At 44.1% G+C, this 20,249-nt stretch overlaps 1 protein-coding gene across 1 annotated transcript in view; it reads right to left on the bottom strand.

Annotated features, from left to right (window-relative positions):
- Positions 1-11,371: 11,371 nt before the first annotated feature.
- Positions 11,372-20,249, bottom strand: part of LOC140197302 (very-long-chain 3-oxoacyl-CoA reductase-B-like) — a 30,036-nt gene continuing 21,158 nt past the window's right edge. The window contains exons 9-11 of the mRNA XM_072257241.1: positions 19,175-19,242; positions 15,605-15,754; positions 11,372-11,661 (exon numbers count right to left, since the gene is read on the bottom strand). Coding sequence (XP_072113342.1) covers positions 11,575-11,661; positions 15,605-15,754; positions 19,175-19,242 — 305 coding nt within the window. The 3' untranslated portion in view covers positions 11,372-11,574. The remainder of the gene's footprint in view (positions 11,662-15,604; positions 15,755-19,174; positions 19,243-20,249) is intronic.

Here is a 20,249-nt window from a genome sequence, read left to right as displayed (position 1 = left end):
GCCGCGATTTGAAGTTCATGCCTGCTCGCGTCGGGGCCAGCAGGCTCTGGCGTCTGCAGATGTAAGATCTTGCGATCTTTGGACTTCCAAATCTCTTACCAGCTCTTCCTTTAGTTAGTTCTGACAAAGGGTCTCGGCCCGAAACGTCGACTGTACCTCTTCCTAGAGATGCTGCCTGGCCTGCTGCATTCACCAGCAACTTTGATGTGGTTGCTTGAATTTTCAGCATCTGCAGAATTCCTCATGTCTACGTTTTTAAAATCATCTACCAGTATTAGCTTACGGTATTTACTATAAGCCATCAACATGATAAAATCTCTTGCTAACATTTTCTCTTAAGGAGAACATGCCAAGTACTTTCAACATACCTGGAGCTCTTCATTCCAAGTTCCACTCTTGAAAACCGCTTCTGCTTTCTTCCGAAGGTCTTACCTTCCTATCTAAAGTGCAGTGACTTTTTTTGGCCACAATACCGTGCTGAGGCCCAATGTGACATCAAGAATGTCACACAAATGAGAAACTCCTCCACTAACAGGAGATTGCCAGCATTCCGGTTCTGAATTATAAAAACCGCAGCCTATTAAGGTAGAACTGGGTACCATGGTAGTGTAGCGTTGAGTGTAATCCTATTATAGCTTGGGGTGTCAGAGTTCAGTGTTCAATTCCGACATCATCTGTAAGGAGTCTGTATGTCCTCCCCATAGACTGTAGTGGGTTTCCTCTGGGTGCTCCAGTTTCCTCCCACTATCCAAAGGTGTACCAGTTGGTGGGTTAATTAGTCATTATAAATTGTCCTGCGATGAGGTTAGGGTTAAATCGGGGTTGCCGGGCGGTGTGGCTCAAAGAGCCAGAAAAACCTATTCAGCGCTGTATCTCTAAAAAGATAAATGAAACGGTTATTTGGTGGTGATCACTTTGGTTTCTGTGGGATCTGCCTGTATAATTCCTCCATTAAAACTGCAACTAAACTTCAAAAAATTATTGTTCCTTCTTACAGTAAAGAATACTGCTGAATGATAAATCTTTGTTTGCAAACTGTTTTTGCATACCATCTTTTCAGTGTAATTCTCTGGAACTTCATCTGTTACAGAGAATGTGAGCAAAAGAAATTGTATTGGAAAAGTAGGGAAAAGTTGTTTGGAAATAATACATTTCCTTGGATAACAGAGACATCAATATCCTTGATGGTAAAGCTGTTAAATATGAATCTAAATTTTACATGATTCTATTGACATGCACAAACCATCTTTTATGCCATGGATCCTTACCATTAATCAAAGGGTCCATGGACCCCAGGTTGGGAACTCCTGATTTAGAAAATAGTGAAGTTTTCATGTTACAAGTGAATTATTATAGATGAACACACACTGGTCTCACATACTAGTTTGTGTATTGTGGGGAAGCAACTGACAAGTCTAAGTTATAATACCAATTATGCTCTACTGCCTGTCCAGAGAGAAAAAGCTGCACCCGCTCTAACATGCTGGTAGAGAGAGTTTCAAAGCTGCACGCTCTCTAACATGCTGGTAGAGAGAGTTTCGAAGCTGCACCCTCTCTAACATGCTGGTAGAGAGGGTTTCGAAGCTGCACCCTCTCTAACATGCTGGTAGAGAGAGTTTCAAAGCTGCACCCTCTCTAACATGCTGGTAGAGAGAATTCTGAACCTGCACCCTCTCTGACATGCTGGTAGTGAGAGTTTTATTTCGGTTTTCTCTAGCGCTGGAAATGGTTACATTCCAACACAGCATAAAAAACACAATAAGCATAAATATGCATTGAAATGCGCAGTTTTCATTTTAAAGTTTATTTTGAGACTGCGCATCTTAAAATTAAGAATCAGCTTTGTAACCTGCTGTCTCATTTTGAAATTCTTCACCCACTTTATACCCTTCACTTAATATAGCCAAGAACTCACATTGCTTATGGCTCTCATTGTTAGTGGTGCACCTCAAGGATGTGTGTTGAGCCCACTGCTCTACTCTCTCTACAGCTCAAAAGCCATCTATAAATTTGCCAATGACAGAACCTGTGCCTGCAGAATTTCAGATGATAACAAGGAGGTGTACCTGAGCGAGGTGGATCAGCTGGTTGAATGGTGTCACAGTTACAACCGTGTGCTCCATGTGTAATACCAAGGAATGATTGTACATCTATTCCAGGCCACCAGGCAAAGCTTCAACCCAATGGTTTCTTTTTAACCATGCCTAATCTTTTGGAATCTTCTTCCATCTCTATCTGGTAGGTAGGCCTCAACTAAGAACACTTTGCTGAAGTGTTTTCCTCCAGAAATGTCTGCAAAGATATCCTCTACCCTGGGCAGAGTGTATTGCTCTATTTTCAGAACTGGGTTGATGGTAACCTTAAAATTACCATGGATCATAACAGACTCAAACTGGGACCACTGGCATTGTCCATGGGCTCCACTCAAGAATTCATTCTGCCTCCATGTGATCTAGCTCACTGGCTACTTTAACATGGTTGGTATAAGGAACTGGACAGGCTGGTAAAACTTGGGTGTGGCATTTTCATTTAACACAATTTTTACCCTTGATTTTTTTTTGAGTTTTCCAATGCCATCCTTGAACACTGCTGTGACATCATCCAGTACCTTTCTTAATTCACTTTCAGGTGACTTTATTGCAGGGGATGTGGCATGCAAATGGTGGATGGCTCTCTAGTTGTCTCAGCCACTCACGACCCCATGAAGCTAGCCCTCCTGTTTTTACCACATAAAAGCCTGATGTTGTTTTTGCTTGTTGTATTTCACTGTTATCAATGTCATTCCCATAGGAGTTATCTTTTCTCCAGTTCTTAATTGGACATCTGCAGGCTTCCGTTTAGTGTCTTTGAAGTGTCATTCAAACTTATTTTGTGAAATGACTGAAAGAACCGAGCTAGTGTCCAATTCAATTTTAATTAATTTGCCGTTCACTTCTGGTGTAAGCCATCTTGCTTGGCTCTTGTAAGTCTTCACATAGTAAATCTCAAGGCTAATCAGTCCTGTGGCACATTATTTTTCATCAATAACATGCAGTTTAGAACTCTTTTTGAAACTGCAACTTGACTTTTTACCTTTTATTCTTCCCTGTGCAGCCCATTTATTTTTCTCTGCCTGACATGCTTTTTGTATGTGTCCTACTTTGTTGCACTTTGTTCAAGTTCCACCTTAAACACAATTTGTTTGGCAGGCTGGTTTCTATTTAGATGTTGCAATTTTGTTCACGTTCGCTTTCATTCCTGACTGCAACTCAATTTCATCCATTGATACAGCAATTTTAACTGCTCTTTTAAATGTAGGTTATGTTTCAGTTAGGAGCAGTTTTGGAATGCTTTCTTGTAAGATTCCGCAAACGAAATGATCTCTCCATGCATCATTAAGCCCATCCCTGAACTGGCAATGCTCAGACAATCTTTTCAATTCAGCCACTTAAGCTGAGCTGGGACTTCCGCTTATGAAACCTAAAGCATTCTGAAATCAACAATGGCTTTGGTTCTAAATATTCCTGCATTACTTTCATGATATCATTAAAGCTCATTTTGCCTGTTTTGTTTGGAGCAGTTAAATTTCTAACCAAACTGTATGCTTTTCTACCCAATGCTCTTAGCAAAACTGGTAGTTTTTTTTCTCATTGGCTGTCTCATGTGCTTTCAATACGGCTCAATTCACTCAGTATACATATTCCTGTTATTTGTTGTGGAATTGAATGTGTCTACAGTATCTTTCTGATATAGGTAGCCATTTCTGCTTTTTTTAAATTTATGATCATTATCATCTGGTACTCGATGTTTATGAACCTGTGAGTTTGTTCTTTTACTGCCTTTTTGTTTAAACTCAACCATTCACTCTTGCTAAGAAAAAATGTGTGCTGCAATTTTTATTAACTGCGTTACAAGAATCACCCCTTGTCATAATGATCAGAGAGGCAGAGAGAATCTGTATTTACCAACAAGTAACTTTTTATTGTCTCAACTAAAAACACATGTGTTCACAAGCTAACTACCTGTGTGCACTCCTTTACAATCTTTGATCCTCCATGAATAGACAATGATGAGAAAAAGTATTTCCCAGGAAAGGAGTCTCTGCTGGCCAGGCATACCTCGTGATCCCGATCTTCTTGTGTCTGTGAAGTCCTCATCTGCGATGTCTCTGGTTGCTGGAGAGTTTTCATCCCCATGTATTTGGAGCTCCTGTCTTTTGATGTTCCTCATCAGTTGAAGTGATAAATCTCCATCCCATTGGCTCAAGTTCACCTGACCTACCTGGGTCACCTTCTTTTGAACATTGACTTCTCTAACTTCCGTTAATGCCTCTCCTCCCCTTCTTACCCCATCCCTTATTTATTTATTTATTTATTTATTTACTATTTTCCCTTCCCCCTTTCTTTCTCCCCAGGCCTCCCGTCCCATGATCCTCTCCCTTCTCCAGCTCTGTATCCCCCTTGCCAGTCAACTTTCCAGCTCTTAGCTTCATCACTCCCCCTCGTGTCCTCTCCTATCATTTTGGATCTCCCCCTCCCCCTCCCCCTCCCACTTTCAAATGTCTTACTATTTCTTCTTTCAGTTAGTCCTGACAAAGGGTCTGGGCCCAAAATGCACTTCTTCTTATAGATGCTGCCTGGCCTGCTGCATTCCACCAGCATTTTGTGTGTGTTGCTTGAATTTCCAGCATCTGCAGATTTCCTCGTCTTTGGGTCACCTTCTTCCTGGTTCTAGTCGGCTTCAACCTTGTTTCATGGTTCTGCCCACCCCTGCGAAAATGTCTGTGTGAAGAGTGGCACACCACACAGTCTCTCCCGTTCTGCGCCTTGTAAAACCCATGAAAAACACTTCATCACAGACGCACGCATGTACAAACAAACGCACAGACACAGACGCCACCCACGCACATGCACAGACTCACGCACAGGCACACACCAGAAAATAAATAAATAAATAAGAACAATAAACAGTACTGGTCATCAGAAATGCAGGGAGGGCTGTCGACCACACCCTCACTCCCCCCCCCCAACCCCGAGCATCACACTGCCCGTACCCGAGGGGTCAGCCATCCCTGGCAACCCCGGAATCCATAACAAAGTCCAAAAGCTCTGGTGGGTGTGGACACTGACACCTGTTTGTGTGAGGCAAGAGGCAGGGCACCCAGTGTCAATTCCTTCCCTTAGCCTCAATAGGTTAGTGGTAGCCAAGGGCTGACACGGTGCCAGCAGGTCCTGGTGTAGCACCACTGTCTTCTGCCGCTCAGGCAACCGCGCCCGATATAGCACATCAGAGCTGAGGCTGAGCACCTCTCCCAGCCCCTTCCAGTGCCTGGGAGATGGTCCTTTCTTCCGTGAAGAGCAGTAGACGCATACTGGGGCCCCGACCATGTACTGCTGCACTGGCACCCTCGGCCGGCGGCTTGGCTCCTTCTGGGACGTGCAAGTGTCGCAACAGTGCACGAACATCTCCAGGTCATGCCTGCACCCAGGCCAGTAGAAGTGTTCACGCAGCCTGCCCAACGTCTTTGCAACTGCGAAATGGCCGACCCCCACCAGCCCGTGCACCGACTGCAGCACCATGGCTTCGAGCCCCCGAGGGACCACCAGCTGTAAGAGATGTCTGCCATCATCGGACAACTGTCACCGCCGGAACACCAACCCATCACGCACCTCAGCATTCCCTAGCAAGCTCTTCCTGGGCCATAGGAGGGAGCTCGGGTAGCCACGCCGAGCACAGTAGTGGAGATTTGCTGCAATTGCCCCCAGGTTTTCTACCATACAGCGCTCTCTGCTGCACAGCTCTTCCCTCATTGCTCCCGCCAATGGCCTCTGCTCGAAATGCTGCTCCAGCGCCACGATGAGAGCACTGTGGTCATGCTGCTCCACCGGCGTTAGGTTGAGGAGGGCCCACAGAGCATCTCCCTGCAGTGACAAAGCAAGGTATATTGACATCTCGGTGGGGCTCAACCCATTGTGCCATGTGGCAAGTTTGACTTGCGCCAGATGAGGTTCCAGGCGGTTGCTGCCATTGTATCTGGGGAGTTTCAGAGTAGACCTTGAGGCACAAATCATCAAGGCCCTTTGATCTTCCTCCTGCTGCACTGGCGTCTGCCATGGTGCCCATCCTCCCATGTCTACGGCGTCTTGGGTTCTCTGGTGTGGTTTGCTACGGAGGGGAGTGATGCACTCCGCTCTCTTCCCTCGGGTTGGGGTGCCTGGGTACGCTCGTTCCATCGCGGCTCCCTGGGAAGGCACAATGCTCACTTCCCAGGTTCTCCCTCCGGGTCTCGTCTTCGTGACTCCTGCTCATGGGTGCGGAGGAGGCATACTGCTCGGTCCCTCGTCTTACTCCCCAGGCCTTCAGGCACTCTATCCGACATCGTAGCTCTTTAATCTCACATCCCACTCCTGACACCAACGTGGTGAGCATTTGGTCCATAATGACAGACGAGGATACTCTTTAATTCACCAACCGTTGTATTGTGATAACCACAAAACAGACTGGGCACCATGACCTGGAGACTGAACCCAACCAGTCTCATACAAACAGGGAAAGGTGATCATCAGACACCCCGGTTACAGTTAGGGTGACCCACAAATACAGAAGCAAATAACTGTAAAACCCAAGCTAAAATGTAACAATAAATGAACTGGAATTTTCCAACATAATCCCACAAAAGCATTTTAACACAAGAACAACAAACAGCACTGGTCATTAGACATGCAAGGGCGGGCTGTAGACCAGGTCCCCTCCACACCGCGCCCCCCCCCCTCACCGAGCGTCACAATATGGTTTTTTTTCAGTGAATATCACTATTTAAATTAAGTTGCTCGCTATTTTTGAATGTTTACTTGCTATTAAATATGATAATTTTATTATTATACAGAAAAAAATCTAAACCCACTACCAAGATCAAAGCTGCTTGGTAAAGAAAGAAAGAAGGAAAAAAAATCCTTACCATATGGTGAAATATATTATTAGCCAACATCTGTACTTTAACAACAAATCAAAGATTTTGAACATAGTTCAAAAATGGTCCCTACAATGTGTGAAAGTCATGGCTAGATTCAGAAATTGAACAATGGATCTTCTCTAAATTGAAGTATGACATAACATCACGTAACCATTGAGCGTGAGTAGGCAGAACGACATCCTTCCATTTAAACAAGATTGCCCTCCTTGCTGTAAGAGAAGTAAATGCCAAAATGTGCAGATCAGATGTCTCCATAATAATATCTTTTCCTCCAAAAATACGGAATAGGGCAGTCAAAGGGTCAGGCTTAAAATTTACCTTAAAAAGTACCGAGAAAGTTTGGAATACCTTCTTCCAATACCTTTCAAGACTTGGACATGTCCATGTTCGGAACTCGGTAAAGTATTCAGCTACGCTTCGCGAGCCCTGACAGAGTCAGTAGGCGCCTAGCGGCGTCCTTACCACAAATGGGCTGCTGAAAAACCTCCCTCATTGCGGAGACGAATCTAGGAGGAGATTCAGAAGCCTGAAGACCCCCACACAAATATTTTAGCAACAGCTTTTTCCTCTCTGTCAACAGATTTCTGAACAGTCCATGAACCCATGAATGCTACCTCATTATTTATATTTTGCACTAATTATTTATGTTTGTAATTTATAGTAATCTTTAAGCCTTGCACTGTACTGACAAGTTAATGACAAATGTCAGTGATAATCAACCTGATAGAAAGCCTGCAAATGGGTGGGGAAGAAAACGGGGAAAACTGTGTTGCAATTTTAACTCAACTTATCCAACAGGGACGTAACAGGACAATAATTATACCTCAATCAAAACCATCAAATTATATCAGGACAATATCCTGTTGTGGGTGTTTTCTGTCATGTTTGGCTGTCATGTTTCAAAAATGAAATCAATGACTATGCTTCAAAGTGGACCGTCAAATTTTGCCTCTCTGTTTGTCTAGAACTTTTGACATGTTAGGTGCTTCGCCTCCCTCTCTCTCAAGGTGCTGCTTCTCCTTCTGGTATATATTCCCTCCTGAATATGTTTAGACCAAGTTTACTCAGCAAACTTTTTGTGTGCTGCTATTAAATCTAAGATGGGGCAATGGGGGGATTGCATTACAAACTTCAATGAGAATCTTCCAAAACCTGGGGCTTCGAGCAGCACAGTCTTAAGTTTTCCTAACTACTAAATCTAAGATATGGCGACGATCGGCAATTACAATCAAAGAGCTAGTTTTTAAATGACAAATAGAATACAACACATATTAATCACAGACAGAAATCTAATTATAAAGATGTAAGCTGTTGAAATGGCAACTGCTCTGCACATGGCTTCAAGAAACTGTAGACAGTTGTGGACACAGCTCAGCACATCACAAAACCAGCCTCCCCTCAATGCAGTCTGCCTGCAGTTCATGCTGCCTCAGTGAAGCAGCCAGCATAATCAAAGACCCCACCCACCCTGGACGTCCTCTCCACTCTCCCTCCAATCGGACAGAAGATACAAAAGCCTGAAAGCACCTACCAACAGGCTCAAGGACAGCTTCTAAACCAGCGTTGAATGGACCTGATGTATGATAAGATAGACTCTTGGCCTCAGAATCTACCTCGTTATCATCTTGCCCTTTATTGTTTACCAGCGCTGCACTACTTTGGTAGCTGTTACACTTTTTATTCTGCATTCTGTTAGCTATTGTCTTACCTTGTTCTATCTCAATGCACTGTGTAATGATCTGATCTGTATGAACAGTGTGCAAGCAACACACACAAAATGCCGGTGGAACTCAGTGGGCCAGGTAGCGTCTATGGAAAAAAATACAGTTGATGTTTCAGGCTGAGACCCTTTGGCAGGGCTGGAGAAAAAAAGATGAGGAATAGATTTAAAAGGAGTGGGAGAGGAGAGAGAAACTCAAAGTGATAGATGAAACCGGGAGGGGGAGAGATGAAGTAAGGAGCTGGGAAGTTGATTGGTGAAAGAGATACAGGGCGACAGAAGGGGGAATATGATAGGAGAAGACAGAAGGCTATGGGAGAAAGAAAAAGGGGAAGGAACATCAGAGGGAAGCGCTGGGCAGGCAATGAGATAAGGTGAGAGAGGGAAAAGGGGATGGGGAATGGTGAAGGCGGGGTAGGGGGCAATTTCTGTAAGTACGAGAAATCGATGTTCATGCCATCAATTTGGAGACTACCCAGACGGAACATAAGATGTTGTTTCTCCAACTGTCGTGGTCTCGTCGCGACAGTAATGGGGGCCATGGATTGACATATCGGAATGGGAAGTGGAAATAAAATGGGTGGCCACTGGCAGATGCCACTTCTTCTGGCATATAGAGCGTAGGTGCTCAGCGAAACAGTCTCCCAATCTACGTCGGGTCTCACCAATATACAGGAGGCCACAACAGGAGCACCGGACACAGTATATGACCCCAGCAGGCTCACAGGGGAAGTATCGCCTCAACTGGAAGGACTATTTGGGACCCTGAATGGTAGTGAGGGAGGAGGGGTAGGGGCAAGTGTAGCACTTGTTCCACTTGTAAGGATAAGTGTGAGGGAGATCAGTGGGGAAGGACGAGTGGATAAGGGAGTCATTTAGGGAGCAATCCCTATGGAAAGCAGAAAGTGGTGGGGTGGGAAAGATGTGCTTGGTGGTGGAATCCTGTTGGAGATGGCAGAAGTTACGGAAAATTATGTGCTGGACCCGGAGGCTGGTGGGATGGTAGGTGAGGACAAGAGAAACCCTTTCCCTAGTAGGGTGGCAGGAGAATGGGGTAAGAGCAGACGTGCGTGAAAAAGAAGAGATCCAGTTGAGAGAAGCGTTAATGGTGGAGGAAGGAAAGCCCCTTTCTTTGAAGGATGATATCTCCTTCGTTCTGGAATGAAAAGCCTCATCCTGAGAGCAGATGCAGCGGAGACGTTGGAATTGAGAGAAGGGGATGGTGTTTATACAGGCAATGATGGGAAGAGGTAATATCCAGGAAGCTGTGAGAGTCTCTGGGTTTATAACAGACATCAGTAGATAAGCTGTCTCCAGAGACAGAGAGTTCGAGAAAGGGGAGGAAGATGTTGGAAATGGTTTTTAGAGAGGAGAAGATGGCAGCGCGGTGCGACGCAGCTCGCAGCGGCCACTCCGGTGATGAATATCCATGATTTGTCAAGTAGGGTGCCGTGCACAAACCTGATTTGATGGAGGCAGACGTGAGAGCACAAAGGAGCATCTGGTGAAACTTCTGAAATGCCTGTTTCGCTGCAGCTGGTACTGTGTGATCCAGAATCTCCGGAGGGGAAGGTCCCGAGTCCTCGGCTTTGCTTGTTGCTCGGCGGCTGGGGCAGGGCCGAAGCGCGCGGCAGAGATGATGTTCGGTGTCAGAGGGCTGGTCGGAGGCTCTAAGTTTTCGGACGGACTCAGAGTCAGCTCTGGTCGGGTGCTTCCAGGGTGCTGCATCGGCAAGTTTGCGGCACTGGAGGTTCACGGCAGGGAGTGTTTCTCCCTTCTACCGCCTTCATCAGATGATGGGCTATCGGGACTTTAAGACTTTTTTTTCCATGCCCATGATCTGCTCTTTATCAAATTACGGTATTGCTTTGCACTGTTGTAACTATATGTTATAATTATGTGGTTTTTGTCAGTTTTAGTCTTGGTCTGTCCTGTGTTTCTGTGATATCATACTGGAGGAACATTGTATCATTTCTTAATGCATGCATTTCTAAATGATAATAAACAAGGACTGAGTGTCCTCATAATCTAATCTAATCTAAATGGACCAGGTAAATTTGAGGGCTGGGTGGAAGTTGGAGGCAAAGTTGACAAAGTCGATTAGCAGCATCAATATAGCGTAGGAAGAATGGGAGACGGACACCAATGTACGCTTGGAATATAGACAGCCGACAAAAAGGCAGGCGTAGCTGGGACCCATGTGAGTGCCCATGGCTACCCCTTGTATTTGAAGAAAGTGGGAGGAGCCAAAGGAGAAATTATTAAGAGTGAGGACAAGATTCACTGGACGGAGGAGAGTGGGTCTGGTATCTAGAAAGAAACGAAGAGCTTTGAGGCCTTTTTGGTAGGGGATGGAGTTGTACAGGGACTGAACATCCACAGTGAAAATAAGATGATGGAGGCTAGAGAACTTGAAATCATTGAAAAGATCCAAAGTGTGTGAAGTGTCATGGATGCAGGTAGGAAGGGATTCAACTATGGTTGATAAGACAGAGTTGAGGTGTGCAGATATGAGATCAATGTGGCAGGAACAAGCTGGAAAAAATGGGTCTACTGGACAAGCGGGTTGTGTATCTTGGGTAGGAGGTATAAAGAGGAGGTGTGGGGTATGGGAACTGTGAGGTTGATGGCAGTGCATAGGAGATCCCCAGAGCTAATAAGGTCAGTGATTGTGTGGGAGACAACAGCCGAGTGCTCTTTCAATCAGGTCACAGTTTATTTTTTTAATCTCGGTGTCGCTGTTTCAACTACATGGATAATGTATCTTCTTGAATTAACAACAGATGTCAAAAGAACCAGCCAATAATATAACATCAGACAAATAATAGAGGTATTTCCTCTAACCACTGTGATGCAACTAATTTATTTTGCTCTTCTTCTTCTGTTTCTCCAACCATGTCTTTCATTTCTCAGTCAATTTCTTCATAACATTTAATCCAAACTGGGAGAGTCGGTAACGACCCGGAAGCAAACTATCAATAAACCAATGCTGGAGAAACAGATAGGAGAAACAGTTTTGTCAGAATAATTCAGCACCTAATTTATTTTAACTATTGCAGGTACACTCAGTGGCTACTTCATTAAGTACACCTGTACACCTGCTTGTTAATGCAAATATCTAACCAGCCTATCATGTGGCAGCAATTCAGTGCTTAAAAGCATGTAGGCATGGTCAAGAGGTTCGGCTGTTGTTCAGACCAAACATCAAAATATTGGTCTATGTCACCTTGACTGTGGAATGATTGGACAGAGTGATTGGGTATCTCGGAAACTGCTGATCTCCTGGGATTTTCATTCTCTAGAGTTTATATAGAATGGTGCAATATAGAACGGAGTGGATGGGCTACAGCAGAAGACCGTGCTGGGCTCCTCTCCTGCACCTAATAAAATGGTCACTGAGTGCATTACTCTGACCAGCAGCAAATCTTCTCAGCCAAACAACACAGACTGTTTTTAGTGTGCTCTTTCCTGTGGCTTTAGCTTTCTTTAAACTTGCTTATGTTTGTATACTTACCTGTTTTGTGAAGTTTTATTAACATTTGCTTTTATAGTTCTGCAGTTTCTTTGCAAAGTTGAAGTGTGATTCAGAATTCAGAAGGATGAGGGGGGAATTCCATGGAAACCCACAAAATAGTTTCAGGCCAAGATAAAATTTTGAAAGGTCTAGTCACTTGTAAGGAAGGCAAATGCAATGGTAGCACTAATTTTGGGGGACTAGAATGTAATGCTGAGGCTTTATAAGGCATTGGTCAGAGTGCACTCGCAGTGCCCTCTTGGGCTCTTTATCTAAGAAAGGAAGTGCAGGCATTGGAGAAGGTCACAGAAGTTCATGAGAATGATCCCAGGAATGAGAGGGTTAACATGAGCGTTTGATGGCTCTCGGACTGTACTCGATGGAGTTTAGAAGAATGAGAGGGATCTCATTGAAACCTATCGAATATTAAAGGTGAGGAGAATAGGATCAAAGAGGATGTAAGGGGTAAGTTTTCTTTTTACTCAGAGGGTGGTTGATGCCTAGAATGTGCTGCCTGGTATGGTAGTAGAGGTAAATGCATTAGCAGCTTTTAAAAGACATTTCGATAGGCACATGAATAGAAACATAAAAAACCTACAGCACAATATAGGCCCTTCGGCCCACAGTGCTGTGCCGAACATGTATTTCCTTTAGAAATTACCTAGGGTTACCCATAATGCTCTGTTTTTCTAAGCTCCATGTACCTATCCAAGAGTCTCTTAAAAGACCCTATTCTATCCACCTCCACCACTGTTGCTGGGAGCCCTTTCCATGCACTCACCACTCTCTGCATAAAGAACTTAACCCTGATATCTCCTCTGTACCTACATCTAAGCACCTTAAAACTGTGCCCTCTCATGTTAGCCATTTCAGCCCTGGGGAAAAGCCTCTGAAGATCCATACGATCAATGCCTCTCATCATTTTATACACCTCTATCTGGTCACCTCTCATCCTCCATCACTCCAAAGAGAAAAGGCTGAGTTCACTCAACCTATTCTCATAAGGCATGCTCCCCAATCCAGGCAACATCCTTGTAAATCTCCTCTGCACCCTTTCTATAGTTTCCAAATTCTTCCTGTAGTGAGGCGACCAGAACAGAGAACAGTACTCCAAGTGGGGTCTGACCAGGGTCCTATATAGCTGTAACATTTCCTCTCAGCTCTTAAACTCAAGCCCATAGTTGATGAAGGCCAATACACTGTATACTTTCTTAAACACACAGTCAACCTGCGTAGCAGATTTGAGTGTCCTTTGGACTCAGATCCCAAGATCCTTCTGATCCTCCACACTGCCAAGAATCTTGCCATTAATACTATATTCTGCTATCAGTTTTGCATCTTATTGATGTCCCACTGTAACCTGTGACAGCCCTCCACACTATCCACAACACCCCCAACCTTTGTGTCATCGACAAATTTACTAACCATCCCACCACTTCCTCATCTAGGTCATTTATAAAAATCATGAAGAGAAAGGGTCCCAGAACAGATCCCTGAAGCACACCACTGGTCACCAACCTCCATGCAGAATATGACCGGACTACAACCACTCTTTGCCCTCTGTGGGCAAGCCAATTCTGAATACACAAAGCAAGGTCCCCTTAGATTCCATGCCTCCTTACTTTCTCCATAAGCCTTGAATGGGGTAACATTATCAAATGCCTTGCTGAAATCAATATAAACTACATCTACTGCTCTACCTTCATCAATGTGTTTAGTCAGATCCTCAAAAAATTCAGTCAGGCTTGTAAGGCATGACCCGTCTTTGACAAAACTATGCTGACTATTCTTATTCATATTATGCCTCTCCAAATGTTCTTAAATCCTGCATCTCAGGATCTTCTCCATCAACTTACCAACCACTGAAGTAAGACTCACTGGTCTATAATTTCCAGGACTATCTCCGCTCCCTTTCTTGAATAACCTCCAATCTGAAACCCTCCAGTCTCCCAGAACCTCTCCCATCCCCACTGATGATACAAAGATCATTGCCAGAGGCTCAGCAATCTCCTCCCTCGCTTCCCACAGTTGCCTGGGGTACATCTTGTCTGGTCCCGGTGACTTATCCAACTTGATGCTTTCCAAAACCTCCAGCACATCCTCTTTCTTAATGTCTATATGCTCAAGCTTTTCAGTCTGCTGTAAGGAAGATGGAGGGATATGGATGTTGTGTAGGTGGGAGGGATGAATTTGTTCTTTTTCAATTTCCTTTTTAGCTGGATCAGTAAACATTGTGGGCCAAAGAGCCTGTTCCTGTATTGTACTGTTCTGTTGAAAGGCCAAGATGGAATGGATGTGGAGAAGATGTTTCCACTAGTGGGACTGTCTAGGACCAGGGAACACAGCTCAGAATGAAAAGGACACTCTTTTAGAACGGAGATGAGGAGGAATTTATTTAGCCAGATGGTGGTGAATCTGTGGAATTCATTGTCATAGAACATTGGTCCCCCTCAGGGTCAGATGTAATCTGTCCTTTTTGTACAGGCCATACCTTTCCCAGAAGGGATCCCAATGAACCAGAATTCTGAAACCCTGCCCCCTGCACCATTCTGTCAGCCGCTCATTCATCTGCACTATCATCCTATTCCTGCCCTGACTAGCATGTGGTACTGGGAGTAATCCAGGGATTACTACCTTGAGGGTCCTGCTCTACTGCCTCTTCCTCAACATCGTATACTCATAGTGCACAGTATCATGGAGGATTGTGTCTGTGCATGGGTGGCTGGGAGAGAGGAAGGGGGTTTATTGTTGCTGTTATTGTTGTTGCTTGTGTTGTTCTGCAGAACATTGTGGGTATGCTACGTTGGCGCCAGAATGTCTGGTGACACTTGTGGGCTGCCCCCAGCACTTCCCTAGGTCATGTTCAGTGCTAACACAAACAACACATTCCACTGAATGTTCTGTTGTACGTGATAAATAAAAGAATTTAAATATGAATCTCGGCACAGTGAAGTATAACCACAAACAAGAGAAAATCTGCAAATGCAGGAAATCCAAGCAACAAAATACTGGAGGAACTCAGCACGCCAGGTGGCATCTATGGAAAAGAGTAAACAGTCGATGTTTCAGGCCAAGAAGGGACTCTGCCTGGCCTGCTGAGTTCCTCCAGCTTGTTTTTGTGTGTGTTATGGTGAAGTATATGTGACTACAGTTGACGTGACCAAGTCTAATCCTTTATTCACTAGGTGTTCACCTTTCACATGAAGTGTCCAGACAGTCAGCTGAAAAGATGTGTGTTGTGTTCATTCCCCACATAGAGTTTCTACACTCAACTGGGGGCAGGGGGTGTGAGGGTGGTCACTGAGCACCTTAAGATTTATTCCAGTTAATACAGAATATAGGAGTTCATTTGCCATGTTCAATTTGACTCCAAGCCATAGTAATGGTCCAGCATTCCACCACATTCTTTGACACTTACCTGAAGTGCATGGGAGATGCATCCTCTTGTCTGATCTGTTATTCCAACAGTGTTCAATGCTTCTTGGACGTAGTCATCTGCCTGCCTCACCAATAGATTAGTATCCATGTCATGTGTTAAATGGGTGGAAACCAACAGAGGCATTACACACTGGAAAACAAAATTTATTTCAGTGGTGTTGCATGATTTTTAAATTGCTAATGTATGTTTCTTATACAGTTGAAAATAACAATAGATAAACATTATCTTATTTGTCACATGTACATCGAAGCATATACTGAAATGCATCACTTGTGTCAAATCAGATCGCTGAGCGTTATGCTGCACAGCCTGCAGTTGTCACCGTGCTTCACAACGTGCCCACAAGTTACTAACCTTAACCTGGAAATCTTTTTAGAGTATGGGAGGAAAGTGGAGCACCTGAATATTAAATATATCAGAGAGCATATGGTCTCATGTTCTTGGTCACGGGCAAGTAAGAACAAATAACTTCTGGAGATTAGTCCTTGTTGAATGACAAGAATAGGTGAGCCAAGTCCCACAATACAGCCCGTTAATCTGCTTCCCAAATTGAGATGTCGAATACTGGAAGACCTAGATAGAGTTCAAAGTTCAAAGCAAATTTATTATCAAAGTACTCAAATCTCACCATATACAAAACTGAGTATGATTTTCTTGCAGGCATACACAGGAAATCAGAGAAACCCAATAGAATCAATGAAAGACTGCACCCAACAGAATGGACAAACAACCAGTGTACAAAATGCAACAAACTGTGGAAAGACAAAAGAAAAATCTGATGATAATAGTAATAAATAAATAAGCAATCGATATTGAGAACATGAGATGAAGAATCCTTGAAAGTGAGTCCATAGGTTGTGGGAACAGTTCAGTGATGGGCAAGTGAAATTATCCCTTCCGTTGAAGAGCCTGATGATTGAGGGGTAATAACTGTTCCTGAACCTGGTGGTGAGGCCTGAGTCTCCTGTGCCTTCCTCCTAATGGTAGCAGTGAGACGAGAACATGGCCTGGGTGGTGGGATCCCTGATGATGGATGATGTTTTCTTGTGACAGTGCTCCATGTAGATGTACTCAATAGTGGGGAGGGTTTTAACCGTGATGTACTGGGTCCTATCCATTATTTTCTGTGCAAGGCCATTGGTGTTCCCACACCAGGCCATGACGCAGCCGGACAATATACTGTCCACTGCACATCTGCAGAGGTTTACAAAGTTTTAGATGACATGCCGAACCTTCACAAACTTCCAATAAAGTGGAGGCACTGCCATGCTTACTCGTACTGTCACTTAAAATCTGGAGCCAGGAGAGAACCTCTGAAGTGATAACATTGAGGAATTTGAAGTTGCTGACCCTCTCCACCTCTAATCCCCCAGTGAGGAATGGTTCATGGCCCTTCAGTTTCCTCTTTCTGAAGTCAATAATCAACTCCTTGGTCTGGCTGACATTGAGTGATGGGTTATTATCGTGATACTACCCAGTCAGATTTTCAGCCAGGTGATTCATCATCACCTTTGATTCAGCCAGTGACAGTGGTGTCATCAGCAAAGTTAAATATGGCATTGGAGCTGTGCTTAGCCACTCAGTCATAAATAGAAAGCAAACAGAGCAGGGGCTAAGCACACAGACATGTGGTGCACCTGTGCTCATGGAAATGATGGAGTAGATGCTTTTGCCAATCCAAACTAACTGGGGTTTGCAAGTGCGGAAATCAAGTATTCAGTTGCACAGAGCGTTATTGAGACCAAGCTCTTGAAGCTTTTTGATTAGTTCTGAGGGGATGATAGTATTGAATGCTGAGCTCTAATCAATGACGAGCATCCTGATGTATGCATCTTTATCATCCAGGTGTTCCAGGTTGAGTGAAGAGCCAATGAAATGAGTGGACATGGAGGGTATATTTCTAACAGCGGGGGAATCCATAACCAGCGGGCATGGCTCAGAATTGAAGAACATCCCTTTAGAGCAGAGATGATGAGGGTTTTCTTTAGCCAGAGGGTGGTAAATTCGTGGAATCCATGGCCACATACGGCTGTGAGGGCCAAGTCATTGGGTATATTTAAAGTGGAGGTTGATAGGTTCTTGATATTGTAAGGAAGTCAAAAGTAATAGAGAGCAGGCAGGAAAATGGGTTTGAGAGGGATAACAAATCAGCATGATGAAATAGCAGAACAGAATCAATGGGATAAATGGCCTAATTCTGCTCTTATGTCTTATGACCTCATGGTCTTTCCAAAAATCAAAGAGCAACAGGTATAAGAAATCTGAAATAAAAACAGAAGAACTGGAAATACTGGGCTGGTCTACCAGACCCTGCCCAGAAACAGTCTGCCCGGTTGTGAAAATTGCTCTTAAGCAGGGGTTCTGAACCTTTTTTATGCCTTGAGCCCCTATCATTAACAGAGATCTCCATGGACCCCAAGTTGGACCTCCTGCTTTAAAGTTTCACAGGTAAGATGGCACCAGTGAGAGTCCAGCATGGGGCTTGAAAGCCACAAACTAACCCAACACTTCAACATTACAAAGATGTTAACAGGATTTATGGACCTGAGTTATAGGGTGGGGCTGAATAGGAGAGTAGGAGTAAGAGGGCAGATTTGGTAGAGATATCCAAAACAAGGACTATAAATAGGGCAAATATCATGGGAAGTGTGAAAACTTAATTTTGCTTGACATATTGTGAGATCGAATTAGAGTCAATTTGGGTTGAGTTCAAAAGTAGGAAACAGCAGAATGGCTTGGTAAGAGTGATTTATAAAAACATTAATAATAGTTGGAAGTGTATAGTGTGAACAATTCCAGTCCCAGGAATGATCCTCCTTTGTCTAGGCCGCTGATAGGAAGTTTAGCAACATTCCTTCTTAACCTCTGGGAATCCTGACAGTAAACATTCCTGCCCCAGTTTCGCAGCTCCACTGGCTGATGAAGCGGGGGGTAATGTTTATATGCTCATCCTTCCCTAACACCTCATCATGAATGTATTGCTGAGTTTCTTCCAAAGTTCTGGAATGTAAATTCTGTACCTAATAAAGGGGGTCTTCTGCTGCTGTAGCCCGTCCACTTCAAGGTTCAACATGTGCATTCGGAGATATTCTTCTGCACACCAGAATTACTCTTCCTGTCACATGAACCAGTCTGGCCATTTACCTCTGACCTCTTTCATTAACAAGCTGTTTCTGCCCACAGATCTCCCACCCATTAGATGATTTTTATTCTTTGCACCATTCTCTGTAAACTCTAGGGACATGTGCATGAAAATCCCAGGACATCAGCAATTTCTGAGATACTCAAACTACCCTATCTGGCACCAACAATTATTAAAGATTGTCACTTAGATCACATTTCTTCCCCATTCTGGTGTTTAGTCCGAACAAGTGAACCTCTTGACCATGTCTGCATGCTTTTATGCACTGAGTTGCTGCCACATGATTGGCTGCTTAGATATTTGCATAACAAACAGGTGTACCTCACAAAGTGGTTGCCAAGTTTAAATAAAAATAATATATGTACTTCAGTAAGAAGGAACAATGCTATTCATTTGTTTTTCCATACCTGTGTGATAATTCCCTGTGATTTGTATTCCACATTCAGTGCTCGAGAGAAGAAGTCAATGAAGACCTGTGAAAGGTGAAGATCCTTAATTGAAGACCACCGAACAAGATTCAAAAAGTTCAAACTCATTCACTGGTTGATACCCAATCCCCAGTTTGGGGTCATCAAATAAAAGGAATGAGTCATTGCAGGTACGTGATAGTCAGACAGGTTACAGCTGGTGAGGGCAGGGATGAAAGATGAGTGTGCTGAGAGGTCAGAATATGTGAAGTGGGGTGCAGAAGAGAATGTCGGGTTTTTGAGCCTGGGCAGGGTTTGTTGCAGTACATGTGTAAAGAGTTGGAGTTTATCAGTATTCAACTATCCACATGTACACAGATAAATGAAGCAATATCCCACTGGGACATAGGTGCAATAAGCAGTACATGTATCAAATGCAGCACATAAAATAATATTACGCTTTACACTGCCAGTGACAGGTTCAATCCCTGCCTATGTCTACCATCTGCAGACCTTAGGTCTACTTTGTAAATCTTAGTATTGAGCAGGTAACAGAGAAATCCATCAGAATGATACCAGTGACGATGGACTGCAGGGATAAACACTAATCAGCAGTTAAGTGAAAAGTACGCATAAAACTTGAACACGAGGAAATCTGCAGATGCTGGAATTTCAAGCAACACACATAAAAGTTGCTGGTGAACACAGCAGCTCAGGCAACATCTCTAGGAAGAGGTAAAGTCGACCTCTCGGGCCGAGACACTTCATCAGGACTAACTGAAAGAAAAGCTAGTAAGAGATTTGAGAGGGGGAGGGGGAGATCCGAACTGATAGGAGAAGACAGAAGTTACGGAGAATTATATGTTGGACCCGGAGGCTGGTCAGGTGGTAGGTGAGGACAAGGGGAATGAAATTCCTAGTGGGGCAGCGGGAGGATGGAATGAGAACAGACCACCACTCATCTTTACAGTAGAGGAGGCCATGGATAGACATATCAGAATGGGAATGGGACATGGAATTAAAATATGTGGCCACTGGGAGATCCCGCTTTCTCTGGCAGACAGAACATAGGTGT

This window comes from Mobula birostris, chromosome 5 (assembly GCF_030028105.1).
Source record: "Mobula birostris isolate sMobBir1 chromosome 5, sMobBir1.hap1, whole genome shotgun sequence".
NCBI lineage: Eukaryota > Metazoa > Chordata > Chondrichthyes > Myliobatiformes > Myliobatidae > Mobula > Mobula birostris.
Note: the sequence above shows the minus strand (reverse complement) of the source record. Positions and strands in the feature narration are given on the sequence as shown.